Source organism: Danio rerio, chromosome 13 (assembly GCF_049306965.1).
Source record: "Danio rerio strain Tuebingen ecotype United States chromosome 13, GRCz12tu, whole genome shotgun sequence".
NCBI lineage: Eukaryota > Metazoa > Chordata > Actinopteri > Cypriniformes > Danionidae > Danio > Danio rerio.
Window position 1 is genome coordinate 46253463 of NC_133188.1, and position 23038 is coordinate 46276500.

General features: G+C 34.6%; 3 protein-coding genes across 34 annotated transcripts in view; 1 reads left to right on the forward strand and 2 right to left on the reverse strand.

Moving 5' to 3' along the window:
- The window catches only part of lrrfip2 (leucine rich repeat (in FLII) interacting protein 2), a 52799-nt gene extending 51085 nt beyond the window's left edge, over nucleotides 1-1714 (reverse strand). For 22 of the 24 annotated variants that reach the window (XM_021480537.2, XM_005169524.5, XM_021480536.2 and 19 more), the window contains exons 1-2: nucleotides 1622-1696; nucleotides 476-611 (exon numbers count right to left, since the gene is read on the reverse strand). In XM_021480537.2, coding sequence (XP_021336212.1) covers nucleotides 476-565 — 90 coding nt within the window. In that variant the 5' untranslated portion in view covers nucleotides 566-611; nucleotides 1622-1696. Of the gene's footprint in view, nucleotides 1-475; nucleotides 612-1621 lie in introns of all 24 variants that reach the window. The other 2 variants (NM_199479.3, NM_001034974.4) reach the window with 1 other exon arrangement.
- A 2211-nt stretch (nucleotides 1715-3925) lies between these two features.
- mrpl14 (mitochondrial ribosomal protein L14) lies at nucleotides 3926-6755 on the forward strand. Its single transcript, NM_201147.2, is given in 3 exon segments — nucleotides 3926-3979; nucleotides 4172-4242; nucleotides 6267-6755. Coding segments are annotated over 2 exon segments (426 nt in total). The 5' UTR covers nucleotides 3926-3979; nucleotides 4172-4183; the 3' UTR covers nucleotides 6634-6755.
- A 2349-nt stretch (nucleotides 6756-9104) lies between these two features.
- capn1a (calpain 1, (mu/I) large subunit a) overlaps nucleotides 9105-23038 on the reverse strand; it is a 44009-nt gene continuing 30075 nt past the window's right edge. For 2 of the 9 annotated variants that reach the window (XM_073919418.1, NM_200445.1), the window contains 12 exon segments: nucleotides 20720-20889; nucleotides 20449-20460; nucleotides 19277-19488; nucleotides 17088-17127; nucleotides 16934-16999; nucleotides 15547-15604; nucleotides 15375-15439; nucleotides 14184-14252; nucleotides 12506-12584; nucleotides 11864-11977; nucleotides 9962-10020; nucleotides 9105-9872 (listed from right to left, as the gene is read on the reverse strand). In XM_073919418.1, the coding sequence (XP_073775519.1) occupies nucleotides 9846-9872; nucleotides 9962-10020; nucleotides 11864-11977; nucleotides 12506-12584; nucleotides 14184-14252; nucleotides 15375-15439; nucleotides 15547-15604; nucleotides 16934-16999; nucleotides 17088-17127; nucleotides 19277-19488; nucleotides 20449-20460; nucleotides 20720-20889 (971 nt within the window). In that variant the 3' untranslated portion in view covers nucleotides 9105-9845. 9 annotated transcript variants of the gene reach the window in all.

Here is a 23038-nt window from a genome sequence, read left to right on the forward strand (position 1 = left end):
CCAGAGATTGGCTGAATTGATTCTGCTGAAAAGCTAAATGGTAAAGAACTCAACTGTTTTACTCTAGGATTGATGTAAAATTAGCATATTTTCAATATGCCAGATGCCAACGAGTCAAAATGTGAACACTGAGAAAAAGCTACTTTATAGTGTACTATATAGTATACTTTTATAATACTTACTAATACTAATGCTTAGTATTCAACACACTTGCAAAATAATATGGCTAATAATGTAAAGCTGTTTACTTTAGAGCAATCTGCAATGTAAAGACCTATTAATAAACGTGATGTGCATGGAATGGCAAAGATTGTGCGAACATCCACGTTGCTACCATGAGATGAACAAAAATAAACATCACAGTGAGTATATCGGGGCCTTTCTTGAATGCTTTCTTTATTGTGGTCACAGGAAACCACCAGCCACAAGATGACACCATTGAGATGAACAAGAATTACAAGCGAACACCTCTTACCTCTCTGGCGATGCTGCTCAGAGCCTCATCCTCCGCTGAGAAACGGTCTTTAACCGGGGCCCGTTTTCGTCCTGATCCTGGCGTCCCCATGTCAGCAGCAACTCCACAGCCTGATCCACTTGTTTCCCCTAATATTCTGCAGACAAACACCAAAATGATCAGCAGCTGTCATAATTTAGGACAGACTATGTAGGAAAAGACTGAATGATCCTTTCATGGCATATATTTGTGTAAAATATAGTCTAAAAAAAGCACTCTGTTGAGACAATTTAACAGCACACAGAAGTTTGCATTGACAGGCATTGATACTTTACTATACACGTTTATATGATCTTAGTGTGTTATTTTATAAAACTAACAAAAATATATGAAAATGTAGGCTAGATAAGCCTGTCCTCTCACACTATCTCACACAACCACAAATAGAGGCTTTAGTCATGCATGTCTGGACTCAGAGCTGATTAACACCAGACACACACCTCATAACATAATGTGACAAAGCAGAGAAATATCACAGGCATGGAGGACTGAGGGGTTTAGGCTGATTCCGTTTATAAATATTGCTTCATCTGTTCTTATTTGCTCAGTTAGTTCATTCAAATAATGACTTTGAATGAACACTTTCATTAATAAAGTCAATTCCTGAACGTTCAGTAGTTCTACCAAAGAACTGTGTGGTGTGTTTGTGTATTAAGATGTCACATTTGTCTTTATGATGTATGTAAACACATGCTGAACGTGTGGCGATGTCTAATTACAGTTCAATGTAATTAAAGCTATAAATATGAATCTATATTTGTATTGATATTTCTGCTGAGGTGCTAAATATAAACCAACACTCATTCAGCAGCGTGACAGGCTAACTTAAAGCGCTTTGTTTTAACAGAAAACACATAACTGTGAGGTATTAAAGACTTTTAATATTGACTACATAAAGCTTTAATGTATATACACATAACAAGTTATAAATATTGCAAATAGAAACTCATATCCATGACTCTAGTTAGCGGTTAGCTTGCTAGCTTGTCCTCAAAGACATAAAGTGTGCAAATGTCACTTTCAAGACTCCTATTAATTCACATATTACAATTTAATGACCTGCCTGGACAATTATGACAGTTAGTTCCGTAAGTGCCGGTTTCTTACCGTATCTGTCCGTCAGTATTCCGCTCGAGACTCGGGTCGGTTCTGACTGACTGGCTGGGACCCGAGCGCGTTCCCGCTGACGAGTGAGCGAGCGCGCGTCACATGCACGTGCGCGCGGCTGTATGAGTGAGCGCGCGCGTGCCTTCGTGACAGCCACAAACTGACACTATCCGTCACTACAAACTTTCCCCAAAAACGTCTAATGCTAAGTTATAAGAGACGCTACAGTTAGTTTATTTTTGTATTAAAAAATGTAGTATAAGTAGGTGAAAGTAGATACACACTCTGATTATGGGCGTCTCTAAGAGTTTGAAGTGTTTTTTCCAGCTTCGCGATGAAAGGCCCGGATGTTGAGGAAAGGAGGCGTGGCTTTTGAACACGCCTAGACCAGCTAACCATCTTTACACCTACTCTCACTTTTTTATTAACATTATTATTATTTTATTATTATTTACTATCAGGGGATACAAAAACATATTAGATCAGGCCCGTAGCCAACTTTTTTGCAGGTATTTGCCTCATTTTCTACTTAATTATAAGATTTAAATACTATATTTAGGTGACATTTAAAACACATTTTTAGCTGTGGTCATCAAAATCATATTTTTTGATGTACCAAAAACATTTCTTAAGGATTTAAAATAAAGAAATATAATAGAAAAAAACTTAATTCTATAATAATTTTAAAATACAAATGTATTACTTTGTAAGTCATTAGGGGAAAATCAATCTGTTAGAGCTTTAAATTAAATACTGCATATTAAGGCGAAGTAAGCACATTCAACTTTCTGGTCAGAATTTGGCCATTTGAATAATACTTTTAAAAAAAACTATCTACTTACTAATTTCCTTACTTTTTTCCTGATCTACTTCACTACTGCTTTTTCATATATTTATTATCTGTTTATTGTCCTGTCTCTGTAATTCTGTTGCACTGTAGAAGCTCTGTCACAAAAACAAATTCCTCGTATGTGCAAACATACCTGGCAATAAAGCTCTTTCCGATTATGATTCTGTCTGATTTTTCTAGCCTATCTTGTAAAAAGTGCATTTGAAAATTTATGAATAACAACACTAGCCTAATAAGTATTAACATACATTTTTAAGCTTTAAAATCAACTTTTGGTGCTACACAACTTTTTACTGGTCTTTATTTCTTTCTATCAAGAATAAGGTCCAAGATTTAGAATAAAAGTTACTTGCAAAATGTTTTTAGTATTTAACAGCAATACAGTAGGTCAGTAGTGAAAGATGACTTCACTTATGCCAGTTTGCCTCTCTGTCTTAAAGTCCTCTTCAATGATTAATTTCCACAATTTATAATGGCATAGCTGTCAAAAGAGGACAAATGAGCTCATGTATGGGACAAATTCTGGACCTTTGTTAGTTAGGAGTGGGTCCTTTAAGAAACAAACAAAAAACAAAGTAAATCATTAAAATGGTTGTTATTTATGGATCTGATTGAAAAGCAGAAAGTATTCCTTCAAACAATTGCATTATCATTATTTTTTCAGTAACACATGAGTTTTAGCAGCTTTCTAACATATCTAGAAATACTCTCTTAAACACTACAGAACAGAAAGCCTTTAAAACTGAACAGATGTGTATTTTGTCATTTCTTTAGTATATTGTTTATTTCAGATGCTTTTTGTGTTTACGTATTTATTTTGTTAATGTAGGCTGAGCGCACTTGTCATAAATTCCTCATCCTAAATTTAACCAGTAAATTTAACCCTAAACCTTTCAACTTTATAATTGTAATTCCAACTATTACCATCTTTCACCAAAACAATGAACCTTTTCTCTAAACAAATGCCACTGTAAGTTAAGATAAGACATTAATTGTGTATATAACCAAATACTGAAGTACACCTTTTCCTGCAAAATCATGGTAAAAAATGTAATTTCTTAATGTTTTTATACCACATCATAAGTATGTGTTACATTTCCAGTCCAATGATGACCCCTAGCTGTTGATTTCAAAATACAAATGTCATTCCGCTGTGGCGACCCCAGACTAAAAGCCGGAAAGAAAATGATTGAATAAATAGATATTTTCCACAATGATGCCTCTTGTGTCGTCTTGTTATCATTTGGGAGAAGCCTGTCTCATTTCTAGTAAAAAAAAAACTTATTGGTTGAATAAAAGTGACTTTAAGTCAGAATTTGCCAGGGGTATGATGAATAATTTGGGGTTTGACTGTACTGTATGGACTGTAAAGGTGTGTCCTCCAGTACTGCAGGTGGCGCAAATTAATAAGCTCGATTCAATAGAAGAAAAAGACCAAACGTCGCTTTGTCATGACGCAGAGCCGATGTGTGCGTGACATTGGTGTGGGCTGTGAATGAACTGTTCAGGTATTTATCGTTATTTATACAGTATTATTTTATAAATGCACTTACCAATGGTTATATAGATGCTTGAGTTCATCTGCATGCTTTCAGTGGTAACCAGAAGGAGTGTAAACCTGATGCTTATTGCTATAAATATTGAACTCATTAGTCACAGGATGCTCTTGTCACTATTTTTGACTTTTCTCTTGTTTTTAGTGTGTGGTCAGGATGGCATTGTCGTTATCCGGGCTGATTTTGCCCAAACTGATGCAGCAGAGGGCTTTCAGGTGAAGTATTTCTACAGTTTTGAAAGAGTCCACAATCATATGGTGGAACTATCGCTAAATATTGTAGTGTAATATAATAACTTGCCTTTTTTGAGTTATATTATCATTCATAATCATACATTTTATGTTCATATTTATATATACACACTACTGGTCAAATGTTTTGGGATCAGCATGATTTTTAAATGTTTTTAAATAAGCTTCTCCTGCTCACTAAAGCTGCATTTATTTAATCATAAATGCAGAACACATTGTACAATTGTGAAATTTTATCGCACTATAAAATAACTGTTTGAAAGTAGTTTATAATTTAATAATTCATTCCAGTGATTTTAAAGATGAATTTTCAGCTTCATTACTCCAGTCATCAGTCTCATGATCATTTAGAAATCACTCTCATAATAATAATTATTATTATTGTTATTAATATGTTATTAATGGTAATAGTACTAAAAGCAATAATAACTGGAGTAGGTTTTTTCATTTAATGTCGCCTTGATAAACAAAATAACAAAAAAAATGGGAAAAAACAAACCCCGAACTTTTGTTGACCGGTAGTGTATATACATACATGCATGCATAAATGTGTGTGTGTGTGTGTAATTAAGATTATTTACTAGCAGTGAAACTATGATTCTTTAAAAAACTCATCATTTAAAACGCTTTATATTTAAAATGCTTGATATAAATGATACCTTTGGGTTTATAATTATTACAAATATATAAATAAAATGAATAAATGTAATGAAAACTAAATAAACTAAATAAAAAATAAATTTTAAATATATTACAATGCTAGACCTATTATATAGTGCATGATAATAATAATAAACAACAAATACAATTATTCAGTAAAAACATGTCAATAATTTAAAAAAATACTATCTGCAAAATTTAAACTAAATTTTTTCTTTTTTTTAAAATCATTTTTAATTTGTTTTTACCCCCTAACATTATACATTTGGGTGTAATCTTTTTTGGACTGTTATTGTAAGCTATTTTTTTTGCATATTTGGCATATTTTCAGTGACTAAACTAATGTATATGAAAAAATATATTATTGTAAAGCATTCTGTAGAAATAATTTAATTTAAAAGATAGATTTGTGAGGGGTGTACTCATATGCTGAGCACTGTATGTTTCTAAATATTTATTTATTTGTATATAGATATAAACTATGTGTGTGATACAAATTGTATTTACATTTATTATATATTACAAATTTAATTATATATAAAAAAAATTATTTATATATTACAAATGTAATCAATACAAAATTATTTCTCTAACAAAATTGTTTCTATTTCTGTGCAATAAATCTTTGCCTGGCACTACAATCAGGGTGCAAATTACAGGGGGGTTTGACCTCCATAATTAATACTTTATCCCCTGAAAGACATCAAAACAAGATGTATGGGGGTTCAGCCCTTTTATAGTAAGAAAAAGCTTTCTCTGATCTATATCTTAAATAATAATAAAAATGTAGAATATAAACATAAATTTGATTGCCCTATAACCGTTTAAGCCATTGCGAATGCATATTAGGAAAAATTGAATTTAACCGTCTGAAATTTGCAGTTCTAGAGCACCGATAGACAACTTAAGTATTCACAAAACACATTTTCTGTAAAATACGTGTTTATGCAGCCTAAAAAAAGGAAAAATAGACATAATTTGTATAGTTTGACCTACAGTAACTAAAATAGTTACTAAATATCCTTCAAAACACTAAAAACATAAACATTTTATTAACAAAATTAGATGTAATTTAAATACATTCACTAAAGCATGTATTACCAAACTACGACTGAAAAAAGATCCGTTTGTCAATGTATAATTCGCACACTGACCACAATAAACCATTTTAAGTTCTCAGACATGGTTTTGTGCACTCTCCAATGTTGATGCTCCATCTAAAACCATTCAGCTATAAATGTGATGCATTTTTATTATTTAGCTTAGGAACTGTAATGATCTGCTGTGTTCTCAACAAATACACTCATATATGATCGATCCCACCGCAGCGTTTCATCCGCTGTATCCGCTATCCAGAAGTTAACTCGCGTGCGGGTGGTGGACAACAGCACTCTTGGAAATGCCCATCACCACCGGCCACCAAAAGTCATTCACGTGTACAACAAGAATGGAGTCGGGAAAGTGGGAGACCGAGTCTTACTGGCCATTAAAGGACAGAAGAAGAAAGCCATCATAGTGGGCCATAAGATGCCCGGGGCTCGAATGACCCCTCGCTTCGATTCAAATAACGTGGTGTTGATCGAAGACAATGGAAACCCTACAGGAACCAGAATTAAAGCTCCGTTACCAACACACCTGCGCAAACTGGAAGGGGAATATTCCAAACTGCTGGCCATCGCTCAAAGATTTGTGTAGCGTTCCTGCATCCTGCGAGGACTGATCACTCACAATGTCAAAGAACTTTTTCTTTGTAAATATTAAAAGAAAACCGTGTTCATAGCATTCAGGACATTTGTAATAAAATATATATGGATGAATATTTGGAGTTGTTGTCATTATTGTTACATATACAGTTGAAGGCAGAATTATTAAACCTCCCGAATTCCTGTTCAGCGGAGAGATTTTTTCAATACATTTACAAAACATAATAGTTTTAATAACTCATTTCTAATAACTTTTATAACTTTTTAATAACTCTTTTCTCATTTTTTATGACTCATATCATATTTCATTTTATCTTTACTATGACCACAGTACATAATATTTGACTAGATATTTTTGCCTAATAACTTGCCTAATTACCCTAACCTGCCTAGTTAACCTAATTACCCTAGTTAAGCCTTTAAATGTCACTTTAGGCTGTATAGAAGTGTCTTAAAAATATCTAGTAAAATATTATTTACTGTCATCATGACAAAGATAAAAATAAATCAATCATTAGAAATGAGTTATTGAAAAAATTATGTTTAGAAATGTGTTGAAAAAATCTTCTCTCTGTTAAAAAGACATTGGGGAAAAAATAAACAAGCAGTATAATAATTCAAGGGGGCTAATAATTCTGACTTCAACTATATATGTTGTTACTTTTTTTTTGATGTCCTAATTATTTAATATACATTTACATAAATCTGTCATGAAAAGTTATGAAGGCTACTTTGAAACAGGAAAAACTGTTAAATTGAAAATATTACTACAAATTTAAACAAATGTTTACATATTGAATTTAGCTTTAAATTTAATGTATTCCTGTCATCAAGGCTCACTTTTCATCATCAAGTAAGTAAGTAAAGTGTATTTATGTAGCCCATTTATTGTGCATGGCCATACACCCAAAGTGCTTCACAATCATGAGAAGGGTCTCTCCACACCACCAGCAGTGTGCAGCATCCACTTGGATGATACGACAGCAGGACTACAGCGCCAGTGCGCTCACCACACACCAGCTATAGGAGGAGTGGAATGACATTGATAGAGCCAATTCGATTGGGAGGCCATGGTGGGTAAGGGCCGACATAGGGAATTTGGCCAGGACACTGGGGTTACACCCCTAATCTTTGTCGGAGAAGTGCCATGGGATTTTTAATGACCACAGAGAGTCAGGACCTCGGTTTAACGTCTCACCCGAAAGACGGCGCACACTAACAATCGGGCACGTGCACACATAGGGCTCAACCTGTGCAGTGCACATGCTCTTTTTAGTCTTGGATAGAAAGTGCCTTTGCAAAATGATGAAGTGCCCCAGCGGCACAACTGACTGACACTTTGACAGTCTCTGCACGGGGCTGCTAACAGTCTCCCCTTTACTGGTATTAGGACTCGCACAGACCCAGGTCGAGCGCCCCCTGCTGGCCTCACTAACACCACTTCCAACAGCAACCAAGTTTTCCCATATGCTCTCCCATCCAGGTACAGCCCTGCTTAGCTTCTGTGAGTTACCGGTCTTGGGCTGCAGGGTGATATGGCTGTGGCATTACTCCAGTCTTCATGATACTCATTCAATATAGAACTATGATGATTTGTTCAGTTATGATCAGGTAATATTGGTACAAAATCATTAGTAATAATTCTTACAATTATAAGTGCAGAAAATATCTTGCTTCATCGTATCTCTGAAACAGTGATACATTTTAATTTTAGGATTCTTCATTTAAAAAAAGATGGTTCAAAATAATAGCTTTTATTTGCAATCTTTTTACTTTATAAATACATTCATAAATTGAAAAGTAAAGGTTGCAAATATTGCATATGTAATGAAACATTACTTTTGTTGATATCTTTATGCAGTTAAATCAACCCTACACCTCACAGTGACGTACCTAGCTCACATTGAGTGCATTGTGTCATTGAGATATGCAGCCTCAGCTTGCATCATCAAGGCTGCATCCAGATACTACCGAGTTGGTCGATTACATGAGGAGTGAGGTGTTTAAATTTACGTTTATACTAATGGCCTGTTGAATGCTTGATTCTGATTGGCTGATGAACATTTGAAGGAACGCAGGAAAACGCATAGCTAAAGTTGTTCCAGGCATACAGCCTATGACAAGAAAACAAAAGGCCTTGGATGAGAAAGGTAAGAAATTAGTCCTAGACACAGGAGCAGTTTGAGGACAAAAACATGACAAATGTCTAGAAATACAACATATAACAGTGTCTTTTACGTGTGCTAGTCGTATAAGCAGACTAATTGACTCTGCTCTATTGAATTATTAGAGAAAAAAGCACACCCATGGTTCGTCAGCATCAACTAAAGCATGATATATTTGCTACCGTCTAAACTGAGACGTCTATACAATAATCTGTCATGCCTCATCACAGAAACATTGAAATTTTGTTTCTTTTAATTACCAAAACATTAAAAAAAAAAAGGTCTTGCGTTTATTAGATGAGGTGCAATAAGTGTAGTGGAGCTTTATTCATGCATCAACTGAACAGCACAGAATGAAAGATTGTTCTTGGCATCAGAATCAATACTGATTGGCTCAAATTAAAGTATATAAAAGTAGACGCTTCCATTTAAAATCTACATGTAATGTGGATTAAAACAACACAGTACTTGTTCTGTACACATATGTGGCTAAATTGTGTAGTATACCATTAATCCAATCAAATGCTAGTTTAATTCTACACCAATATGTTTAGGAAGACATATTCTCAGAGCATAATATGAAATAAAAACGTTTCTTACGCATGTTAAAATAAGTTTATTCTGAAGCTCTGGTCATTAATAATATCTACGCATTCCCGCATTGTGCATCTAAAGCTTTAACTGGGATGCATTATTCACCTTTAGATGAACATGCAGTTTCTTTCATATGGCACTATCAGAATTCAACCTTTTGGAACTGAATATTGGTCTTAAAGGACAAATGCAAAACATGAAGCTCACTTGATATTAATCCCATGCACATGATGTTCCTCAGCCGTTCCTTCAGTCATAACTGAAGCGCTGAGTGAAGATCCTTTTGTCTCTTAGTGTGTTTTCTTGTAGTGTAGCTACAATGTGTTCTATGATTTTTTGTCTAAATAAAGTAGCACTTTGTTGTAGTGAGGTTACAGCAGGATTGTTGCATGAGGAGGCACTTCGCAGCAGGTTCTTGTGTTGGACATTCGTGAAACGCTGTACCTCAACCACACATGGTCATGAAGAGCCACTACGCAAACAGAAAGAGGGAGAGATGAGTATTTTTGAACATGTCATTTGTTTAGTTATTTAAAATATAAAGAAATCAAGCCAGAGCACCTCAGATAGGTTCATCTCAGCCGTTCCTGTTTCTTCTCTGTCCAGCTGTTGAAAAGATCCTACAGAAAAGAACAATACTATGAAGACTATACTTGAGATTTGAGTGTATATATGAGTATATATTGAGTCTGTCTATCTATCTATCTATCTATCTATCTATCTATCTATCTATCTATCTATCTATCTATCTATCTATCTATCTATCTATCTATCTATCTATCTATCTATCTATCTGTCTGTCTGTCTGTCTGTCTGTCTGTCTGTCTGTCTGTCTGTCTGTCTGTCTGTCTGTCTGTCTATCTAGATAGATAGATAGACATTCATTCATTTTCTTGTCGGCTTAGTCCCTTTATTAATCCGGGGTCGCCACAGCGGAATGAACCGCCAACTTATCCAGCAAGCGGATACCCTTCCAGCCGCAACCCATCTCTGGGAAACATCCACACACACATTCACACACACACTCATACACTACGGACAATTTAGCTTACCCAATTCACCTGTGCCGCATGTCTTTGGATTGTGGGGGAAACCATAGCACCCGGAGGAAACCCACGCAAAGGCAGGGAGAACATGCAAACTCCACACAGAAACTGCAACTGAATCGAGGTTCGAACCAGCGACCTTCTTGCTGTGAGGCGACAGCACTACCTACTGTGCCACTGCCTCGCTATATATAAATATATATATATATATATATAGTAGTGTCTGGATGGTTTAATTACATTAATTGTGAAAGACACAAAAACTTACTTACATATTTAGATATTCCTATGCTTACAAAAACAGCTATTAGCAATCAGAAGAAACATAAAAAAACGACAGAGGTGCTTTCGACAGAGAGTACGAAGAGGGCAAAGATGAGGTACTGAAGTGGGTCAATTTTCTGCTAACAATAAAGGAAGGAAGGGCACAGATGACCCTTCTGACCAACTATTACAATCGAAGAATGGAAGGAGCCTGTGAGCGTTATCTCCATAAAAAAGATATTCTTTGCCAACTAGGAGCTATGACCTTGGAGGACAAGACTCCTGGAAGACTGCCTGGATGACTGCCCAAATGCTGATGTAATGGAACAAATGTTTTGATATGTTTGTATTCAAATACGTCACCCTAGAGAGTGAACACAAAGGGATTTCTTCTATGTATTAACAGATATACTCGAGTTTATCAAACATTAGATATTATCTAGTACATCAGACACTAATTGCAACTTTGCTGTGAATTTACTGAAAGGGTTTTCTATGTATTAACAGATATTCCCAAGTATATGAGAACAGATATTCTCAAGTATATCACACACTAATTGTTACTTTGCTGTGTATTTACTGGAGGGGATTTCTACGCTTGTATTCAAGGCTAGAATACTGTTTAAAGGCTGGTTTAGACAGACCAGCAGTGCACTTAAACTGACTTCTGTATACTGAATGTCTTAGGCCCTTTATTCTCAACAGAGGATAAAGAAAAGGATTTTGTTTTGTTATTGTGATTATTTTCTTCTTCTTTTTAACTGGATTTATTTTATTAATAAAAGTATATCTTAACTGGAGTGGACATTGGCTTCATTTGCAAAACCCATCAAGATACCCTGTGTGGTAAGGTATGAATCTGATTTATTCCTTGAACATTACAATTTAAGGTCCTAAACAAAACTCTAGCTAAGAAATATAGCCAAGAGAGGATTCTGGTTTCTTTATTTAAATAGGGTATTAAATAAAGGAATCCAGTACAATATAAATATATATATATATATATATATATATATATATATATATATATATAGATATATATATATATATATATAGATATATATATATATATATATATATATATATATATATATATATATATATATATATATATATTTAAACACATATGTAAACACATAATAAAAACACATACTGAACATGGCCTCTAGTTTGATCAAGCAGCAGACGAAGTTATCAAAATCAATGGCCTCGTTCTCTGCATATCTGGCTACCAGGATCTGGTTGAGTCTGTTATTGAGTTTAAAGCCTGTAGAGAAAGCAAATAGGATGGTGTTTCAGAGAGGACCTCAAAGTAACAATAATTATTACATAATATAAATATCATGCAAAATTGTAGAGTTGGTTAAGATTTAGAAATTTTTTTTTTGAAAACATTACATGTAGATTCTCGAACACTGAAAAAGGATTTATTGTATTTACTAAATTTACTTACTAAGGTAAGTGGTTGCAAACAATTTATATAAGCTGAATTTAAACAAATTAAGATGAACATTACTAAATTTAATTTGTTTAAATTCAATCCAAACTAAATTGTTTGCAACCACTTACCTTAACAAATTTAGTAAATCCAGTGAATCATTTTTTTCAGTGAAGGATGTATTTATTTGATCAAAAATAGAGTAAAAACAGTAAACAAAGAGATAAAAAGAGAGATTTTTTTTACTACAATATAGTGCACTGATTGTCTGGTCATTAGTTTACTTACTATATCCTTGCTTATAATATTACGTAAAGTTTTAGTTTATTAATGGAGCATTCAGTGAAATGAATTTACCTGCTGATTCTACAGCGAGACGCATCTCATAAGAGCTCATAGTTCCTGACTTATCAATATCAAACTCTCTGAAGATCCCCTGAGTGGAAAAGAAAATAGTTTGGAGTGAACTGAAAACTTTACAGTAGTGATGGGGGAAACAAAGCTTTGAAACAAATAAACCAACTGCATTGCAAAATGATTTGATTCTTTCAAAAAGCCACATTAGAGACACCTGCTGGTCAAAACCGTGTAAATGTGACAAGAGTTCAAAAGCATACATTAAAACTGGCTTTTCCAAACACATTTCAAACCAAGTATAACCTATTAAATGCACTTTAGCTTATTATCTAAAATCCTCTAATATAATGAAATATTAAGTGTCTGTATGATATGAATCTTTTCAAATAAAAATATGAATTATTTTTCAAAGCTTATATTGTTAGGCAGGACAAGAGACTATTAACTTATATTATTCCTTTTCATATTAATGTATAATGCAAATGTTTTACAAACTTGTAAAACTTAAAACAGTGGTTCTCAAACTGTGGTATGTGTACCACTAGTGGTACGCGGACTTCCTTCCAGTGGTACACAGAGGAATGAAATGTCATGTACATGCTACCTATATTTCAAAATTTATCAAAAATGATGTATATAATATGCCATATATGACATATAGCCTATATTTCTGAGGTAATCTGTCACGTTTTTTTTTTAACTGTTTATTTTTAGCTGCTTTACTAGGCCTACTAAGCTAATGTATTTCAATGCTGCTCATTTTGATGGTACTTGTAGAGACAATTTTTTTCTGAGGTGGTACTTGATGAAAAAAGTTTAAGAACCACTGACTTAAAAGATCAAACCTAAATTCTGTTCAGTGGTTCGCCACTGGGGGGCGATCTGAGTAAATCTCAAAGTAGAACCACAGAATTTTCAATTCAATTTCATACACTTAATGTTTATTTGTAACACGCTTTTCTACGGTGGCCGAGAAAGCTTAATGCACTGCAGTTTAAGAAAGCACATGCAATTACAAAAAACACCAGCAAATAAAGAAAGGATCTGAGTAACAACACAAACAACTGAAGAAACGCGCAGGATGTGTTGTTTTGTCATGTAATCAGGATATTAAAATAAATGAAAAACAACTCACATTTCAAAGACCACCAATCACTTTACTGAGCAACAGTCACGGCATAATAACACATCAATATCTCAGCAGGGTCCGATATGTTTTTGGGTCCCCTTGTAACATTTCCGTTGTGTTATATGGAAATTTGCAAGTGTTGTGACTAATTTTCTCCGCGTTTCTTCAGTTGTTTGTGTTGTGACCAATTTGCAACACATGTGCTATCAAATTAATGAAGATCTTCTTTTTATTTGCTGGTGTTTTTTGTAATTGCATGTACTTTCTTAAATTGCAGCACGTTAAGCTCTACTTTCCACAATAAATATCATTCCAAATCAGCTTTACAAAATGTGCAGATTATTAAATCACAATTAAAATATTTGAGACAGTAATGATTTAATGAAGCCCAGTTTATTGAGATTTGTAAAGGTTTTGAAGCAGTGCTATACAGACTATGAATAAACATTTCAGAGTTGCTAAAATTAACACAGAAAGCAGACAAAAGATTTTAGGCAACATTTTAGCTCTGATTCAGCTGGCTAAAATGGGGGAAACTCTTTCACTTACCAGCAACTTCCTTATTTTGTTCCAGAGGATCTGAAACTCGACTAAGCCCAAACGTGCGCTCCCATCTTTCTGATGAATGGAGTCAAAAGAGAAAACCTGAGGAGTTTGAAAAACACTCAAATAATGATAATGACCATGGAAAATAATTTAGCAAGTCTTTGTACCTGAATAAACCTTTCTTCATACTGTTAACACGAGACCTTTTATTTTTAAATAACTTGCTAATTCATTTGGAGAATGTTATACCAAGTTTTTACGCTAATTACTAACTACTTTTTAAATTAAAAACTAATTTTAACAAAATTCTTAAACTTTAACTAATATTTGCTTCACATTTCTTCATTTATTCTTTCTACTGTACTTCCAACATATTTCCATTGTAATCAACATATGATGTCAACAGAGTGTAAAGGGATACTTAAAGAAAGCTGGTACCCATTGTCTTGCAAAAGCTTTGTGTTTTTCCTACTATGGAAGTCAATGGTTACAGGTTTTCAGCTTTCTTCAAAATATCTTCTTTTGTTTTAAGCAGAAGCGTATAAAGATTTGGAATCACTCAAAGGAGAGTAAATACTGACTAAATTACATTTTTGGGTGAACTATGCCTTTAAGATGTATATTTTACCCAGATAAATGTTTTTTAAGGTAAGTGGCTGCAAATAATTTATTCATTCATTCATTTTCTTTTTGGCTTAGTCCCTTTATTAATCTGGGCTCGCCACAGCGGAATGAACCACCAACTTATCCAGCATATGTTCTATGCAGCAGATGCTGTTCCAGCTGCTTTCCAATCTCTGGGAAGCATCCATACACACTCATTCACACACTTACACTCACTACAGACAATTTATCTTACTCAATTCACCTATAGTGCATGTCTTTGGACTGTGGGGAAAACGAAGCACCCGGAGGAAGCCCACGCGAACGCGGGGAGAACATGCAAACTCCACACAGAAACGCCAACAGACCCAGCCGAGACTCGAATCAGTGACCTTCTTGCTTTGAGGCGACAGCACTACCTACTGTGCCACCGCGTCACCAGCAAACAATTTTAAAGGGGTGAACTTAAACAAATTAAATTTAGGAGTGTTCAACTTAATTAGTTTCTTTAAATGAAGCCCACATTAATGTTAAAAATACAGTAAATCCAATGAATCCTTTATTTCAGTGTGCTTAATTAATGAAGGATACATCCAGGAGGTTGACCATCGTTCTGCAGGAGTCCATGCTGAAGCCGTCTGTCTTCACATCTTTGTCTGCGGGAGATGGAAGTTTATTCAAATCAGATAAACAGGTAATGAACTGACTGAGCGATTTGACAGAACTGACCACTAAAATAAGAGAAAGAGTGCGTGTTACTCACGTTTGGAGACTACTCTGTTGAGAATAGTCTTGAGTTCATGAACAGATATCTCCATATCCTAAAATAAATATATAAACTACATTCAAATACTATTTTTTGTACATGATTTCATTCATTTTCCTTCGGCTTAATCAATAAACAATAAAAAATAAAAATAAAGCATACAATAAACCACAGAACATTCGTTCATACATTTTCCTTAAGCTTGGTCCCTTATTTATCAGGCGTCGCCACAGTGGAATGAACCGCCAACTATTCCAGCATATGCGTTACTCAACGGATGCCCTTTCAGCTGCAACCCAGAACTGGAAATCACTCACTCATACACTAGGGCAATTTAGTTAATCTAATTCACCTATACCGCATGTCTTTGGACTGTGGAGCACTCGGAGGAAACCCACATGAACACGGGGAGAACATGCAAAACACCACACAGAAAAAAAGCCAACTGGCCCAGCCAATACTAGAAACATTAGCCGCGTTTCCACTATCGCGCCTAAAGCGAGCGAGCCAGGGCGAGCCAAGGCCAGTCGCGTTTCCACTGTCACTTCCGGGGCCTAATCAGGCCAAATCGGGGCTTTCTTGGGGCCAGCGGTCGGCCTTTTTCGGCCCGCCGAATACCTTGGGCCAAAGAGGGCCAGTCGGGGCTTCAGGGCGGAGTGAAAGGAGAGGCGGGCACAGTTTTCCGATCACACATGAGTACATGTGCCAAACAAATAAACAAATAAATAAATAAGGGCAAGAAACATCTGGAAAAGTTCATGTTTCAGTTCTCTCCGGAGCATTTGGGCTGAATGTTGGACTGCGTCTGTCTAACTGAGGATGTTATAAAATACATTTTATATCGAGTTATTAATGGAGAATTTTATATATGTGGTTTTATATTATGGATGTGTGCGCTCCCTGCGCTGGGTCCCTCCGTTAGTGGCAAGACCATTGGATTTCGATGCCAACAGTCGGTCGGCGTCGGCGAGTAAATGATGAATGAGAACACACAGGCATGTGCGTATAGACATACATTGTACTGCTGTACAGTAACGTGTCATTTGGTTGTCCTAATTTGAATAGTTTCATGATGATGTGATGTGCTTTATCTGCCTGATTCCCGCTGAAGTGGGCGGACAGAGTGACGTTCGATTTGGGAGATGTTCAGGGGGCGGGGTTTACGTGACGCGCTGCGAGCTACTAGCCCGACAGTGGAAACGCGACATGATTTCGGCCTCACTGCTCAACCTCCCGGGCGATTGGCCCGGCCTGGCCCGATAAAAGCCCTGGCTCGCACTGGCCCGCGGCTATTGACCTTCTTGCTGTGAGGCCACAGTGCTAACCACTGAGCCACATTGCCGCCCTATTTTTGTAAAGTAGAAAGATGTAAGTATGTATTCACCTCTCCAGCCAGCTGGGCAAACAGGGACTTAAAGGAGTCATCAATGTCATCTTCTGTAATTTCTTCCTGCAGAAGAAATGCAGCCACATTTATTAAAGCACAGCAATCATTTTGGTCTAAAAGATTATATGACAATACAGATCCAAAATGTCACCTCATCCTCCAGGTCAGCTGAAATCTCGTCATCCAATTCCCTATAAGGAGAAATGAGGAGATTTTGTGGCTAAATAAATGCCTTTCAAAACATTTCTCCATATTAAAGGTACACTGTAAAAAATGACCATAACTACAAATGTTTTAGGTTACTTTAATTTTAATCAGGTCTTAACTACATATTTTAATTTATGCAAAGTTTAACATAATATTTTTAGTCAGTTTGACTGATTAGAGTTGAAATGATTAGCAAAGTTCATTTGAGTCAACTAAAGACTTTTAGGCAACAAGATGTTTTTACAGGGTACAGTTCACCCAACTCCGCATCTATCAGTCCATGTATTTACTTGTGTAAATATGTGTACATTTATATGTATTCAGGTTTTAAATTAATTTCACTAACATCATTGTGATGTAATAATAGTACTATTAAAATGTTCATATGATTTATTTACAATAGTTTGTAAATTTATATTGAAAAACTTTGTCTACCCATTAAGTGGATCTAATTAAATTGCTTTGTAAACATTAAATACAAGTTAAAATGGTATTATTTTTAATTTCATATATTAAATTTTTAGTTATGATACTCCTGAAATCATTCCACATAAATCCGCAATTTTTTAATAAATTCTCTGCGAAATAGAAAAAAATGTCCACAGATTCTGTCTGTCCCTAGTTATGGCTGAGTCAAAAAGGACACAGGCATTTTAACAGCAAAAAAAAAAATTAACTATGTTTTTTTTTTTAATGTTAAAATTTGGTTACTTTTCCTAAAAAGACACCAACATTACAAAAAAATTGTTTTTTCATATTTTCATGAAGGCTGTACACATTTAGGGTACCGTACAACGGTTGTCCTTTCAGTCAATTTTAACCCACCAGCTAGAGTATAATGTTTTTTAATTAAAAATCACAAAAATTACTGGTCCGCACGCACGCAGGCACGTACGCACGCACGTACGTACGTACGCACGCACACACGCACACACACACACAACAAGAATCTCCTGTTTTAATATTTATAAATACTGTCTTGCTGAACACTTTTTACATTTATGCAGGTGCTTTTAACATTAGAAACTACACCCTTTACTATTTTCAAAAACTAATGGTGCCCTTTACATTTACATTTATATATTTAGTCATTTAGCAGATGCTTTTTTCTAAAGCGATTATTAGCCCCCTGAATTATTAGTCCTCCTGTTAATTTTTTCCCCAATTTCTGTTTAACAGAGAGCAGATTTTTTTTTTTTTTCAGATTTTTGACTAGATATTTTTTCAAGACACTTCTATACAGCTTAAAGTGACATTTAAAGGCGTAAATAGGTTAATTAGATTAACTAGGCAGGTTAGAGTAATTCGGCAAGTTATTGTATAACATTTTTTTGTTGTGTAGACTAACGAAAGAAAAATAGCTTAAAAGGGCTTTTAAAAAAATTAAAACTGCTTTTATTCTAGCTGAAATAAAACAAATAAGACTTTCTCCAGATGAAAAAATATTATAGGACATACTGTGAAAAACTCCTTGTTCTGTTAAAAAATGTTTGGAAATTATTAATAGGCATTATAATAGGCATTGAGCGATTCAACAAGAGGTAATACACATAAGTGCTAGTAATACAAAGGAACTTGTTTGAGGTCTGAGAATTTAGCACTAGAGTTTATTTTTTTGAAAGCAAGAGAGAGAGAGAAAGCGTTTCTGCAGGTGGTTTGACAGGCACACTTACCTGTGTGAAGCACACATCAAAAATACACAGTGTTTGTGTCAGTTAATGTGTCAGTGAGATGAATGAGTGTGTTCTCTACAGGTGGTTTGTTAAGCCCACTCACCTGTCTGATGCACAGGCAGAATTTAAAGGATTTTATGGTTAGTATGTGGTGATTAATACTAATTAAACATCAATGAAATACTAAACACAGATCAGGGAAAAGCTAAACATTCACAGGGTTGTGATGAAGATGAAGTTGTTTCTTCATGCAAAATAGAGATGAGGATTGAAATTAAATTGATCTGCTTTATTTAGAGTTTTAGTGAAAGTGGTCGTTTTTGATTCGCCAGGCAAACGGTGTATTCAGAACTCTAGGACACCAGGAGGGTTAAATATGAGTGACTGAACAATGACTGAATTTACATTTTTTGAGCAAAACAGTGCTGAAATATTAAAGTGCTCAAACACACACACATACTCGGTCTCGGACTGTTTCTCGGTGAAGACTCTCAGGACAAAATCGGCCTCTTTGCTGGGCTCGAAGGTGGAGGGGACGATGATGTATTCTCCAGGAGGCAGACGCAGGCGAGTGCTCACCTCCCGCAGGTTGATGAAGGTCTCGGATCGAGCAGCTGATGAGTTGCTCAAGAAGAAATCCTTCTTAAGGTGCACGTTCTGACAGCCTGTGTACTGCAGACAGATCAAAATCACCATCAAATGCTTCTGCTATACTGATCATTTTGGCTGTGTTACGAACAGCATGAATGTCAGCAAAAAGGCATATTTTTGTTGAACTTGTAATATTTTATCCTCGTTTCTTTCAAAAATTGAAGAATTTAAGTCTATTTATTTTATTAAATTAATTTATTAAATTAGCTTTTGGGGATCATCTTTTGGCTGTGTAAAAAATAGCATGAATTTCAGCAACAAAAAAAAAAAAATCCTTGTTTCCTTTCAAAAATGACGTATTTAAGTCTATTTATTTTATTTAATTAACTTATTAAATTAGCTTTTGGATCATCTTTTGGCTGTGTTAAAAATTGCATGAATTTCTGCAAAAAAATTTTTTTTTATCTTCGTTTCCTTTTAAAAATGACGTATTTAAGTCTATTTATTTGATTGAATTAATTAATAAATTAGCTATTGGGATCATCTTTTGGCTGTGTTAAAAATAGCATGAATTTCAGCAAAAAAAAAAAATGTATCCTCGTTTCCTTTCAAAAATGACGTATTTAAGTCTATTTATTTTATTAAATCAATTTATTAAATTAGCTTTTGGGATCATCTTTAGGTTGTGTTGAAAACAGCATGAATTTCTGCAAAAAAAAAATTTTATCCTCGTTTCCTTTTAAAAATGACGTATTTAAGTCTATTTATTTTATTGAATTAATTAATAAATTAGCTATTGGGATCATCTTTTGGCTGTGTTAAAAATAGCATGAATTTCAGCAACAAAACAAACCATATTTTTTGTTGAAATTGTAACATTTTATGTGCATTTTCTTTTAAGAGCCATTTAAACGGCATTATTTCAGTCTAGTGCCATTTAAGCATATGTTCTTAGTTAACAGGTTTCTGTTTTGTTGGCAAAACAATTATATAAGCAAACCTATTTGACAAAAAAAAAAAAAAAAAGAAGAAGATTCATACCTCTTCAGGAACCTACAGAGAAAAGAACGGAAGAAAGAAACCAATTAGACAATTTTCCTTTATAAAAATTGTATGATCTACTTTATCAAATGAATAATTACATTATAAAATGTAGGAGATAATATAATATAATGTAATAGTTATTTATAATGTAATTATTTCTATTTCTTTACTGTTGTCTTGGTGGTTTATCATTATTTTTAAGTGTGCATCTGAATATGATTATTGTATCATATGCGTACTAATCTAGCTGAACCCATTGGCTCCTGACCTCATAAATTGCAAAACCGATAGTGTGCATATCTTGTCCGTGGCGGCGGTACCGTCTGCGGTCTTTCTGCATTAAAGCCACCAGGAAGCTGCAGGCCACTTCTTCATCCTCCGGATCATCATCTTCCTCCAGCAGTGTGATCTTATACTGTGGATTGATCCAGAACGTGTCTGAAAAACAGCACAGGAACACAGAGCAGCCATTTGTTTTAAATCTTAGGTGAAACTGGTGGCGGTAAAGATATGTCATTTTAAATAAATGCTGTTTTTCTGAACATCCTAAAATTCAAAGAATCCTACAATTAATGCATCACGGTATTAATAAAATAATATGGTTTTCAACATTGATAATAATAAGTTAATATTTCCTAATTAGCAAAAACATGTATAATGTAATATTGAATGCTTGAATTATTGTAAATATATTTTGTTGAACACATAAGAACATATAAAGCTATTAAATTTAGATGTGAAATATACATCATAATAAAAAAAAATGTTTAATGACTTTATTAACTATAAAAACACAAGAGATTACTTGAAAATGATGATTTTTTTTTGGATTTACATTATTTAATTGTAATGTGTTTAAATAAAACATAATCTTTGTTTTCTTCTGTAAACACCAGATGACATTTTTTTTTCCAAAATTAAAGTAAAAGATGTTATTTAGAGGAGTTTTATTTTGCATAAAACAACAAAAAATATCCTTGTTTTCAGACATTAACATTTATTTTACAGTCAACACAACACAGAGTTAAGAAAATCGATATTTGGTGGAATGACCCAGTTTTTTTTATTTGGTTTTGTCATTTAATTAAATTAAATTGGAAATAATGTTATCAGACCGTTATAGAATAAAACTAATATTAAACTAATATTAATACTGTGCTAAAATCCATACCTAATAATAATAATCCAGAGAAACAAATGATTTTTAAAGCTTTTTAGACCAAATAAATGCAAGATTAACACTGTTTTAACTACAAGCAATGCAACAAGATTCCAGCGACAAGCAATTTGTCTGTCTGCACCAATCGCAATGTGACATGACAGAAACATTTAAAGACCAGCCACTGCACTTCCAATGAAATGGTAAAAGGCTTTTAATTGTAATTAACACATATTAAACTTATGTGTGGCGTATGTTTGCACTGAATCAGTTCATTTTTATTCTGAGGTGAACTATCTGCTGCTGCTTTCAGTAGTACGGCAATAAATGTCATTTAAACTTCTATATTGGTAGCATTTAACACTATATAAATGGCAGTGGCGGTTTATTTGTATAGCAATTAAACACATCCTCTCACAAATACCACCGACAACAAGAGTAAGTCAGACAAAGTCAAGTTTTGTTTTGTTTTTAAATACAGAGAATAAAATGAAACAAAGAAAAGAAATATGAAATAAAACCAAGTTATTAAAACCCAGTGTTAAACGCTGTCAAACTCATGTCGAGTTTAGACTGCACGATTTTATAGTCACATCACGGATGTTTACACACTGCATGTCTAGCTGGGGTAGCGCTCTGTTGCTGCTGTGTTTACACTGGGAAATGGATCAGCTACAGTGTTTTCACACTGCATGACTTCACAATAGGAAGAATCACTAACAACTCTGTTTCGGTCCGCTAGCTACGTCTCATACAAACACACATGAAAAGTTACATGGAAACAATGCGAGGCCATGCAGTATATCTTTAGTTATTAACTACATAACGAGAAAGAAGCTTTTACAAGGGTAGAAAATGTACCTGGCTCTTAAAGGGAATTAGAAATTTCTCCTCAACTCTCTTTGGACCCGGTTGTGATATTGCTCAGATGACAAGTCAGACACGGGGGCTCCTGACAAAATTCAACTAGCTTTTCCTCCATTTCTTGTGTCCAAATAAACTGAAATTACCCCTTTTAACTTCCCCCAACCTCCCGCCTGCCTGCAGATGCTCATTGTTACACCTGGCTCAGGGATGTAACATAGTGAAAGAGACGACACCGCGAAATATAATCAAAAAGAATATTTATTTTAACATAGTTGAAAATAATATAACCAAAACATAAGTATGAGTATGTTCGATCAGTGTGAAAAGCAAGTGAATGGATGCGGTAAGTGTTGTCAGTGATAGTGTATGAATGCGAAACAAAAAATAATGCTCAGATTGGACCGCAGCTCTGGACAACTGCCAAGTGAATGAACAGCGACCCTGACCAACTCTCTGACGGGGTATAAATAAGAGCGCTGACCAGCATCAGGTGCGCTGAAGCCAGACCCCCAACCTAGAGCAAATCGAACACACAAAAACACAAAACAACCCAGTCCTAAC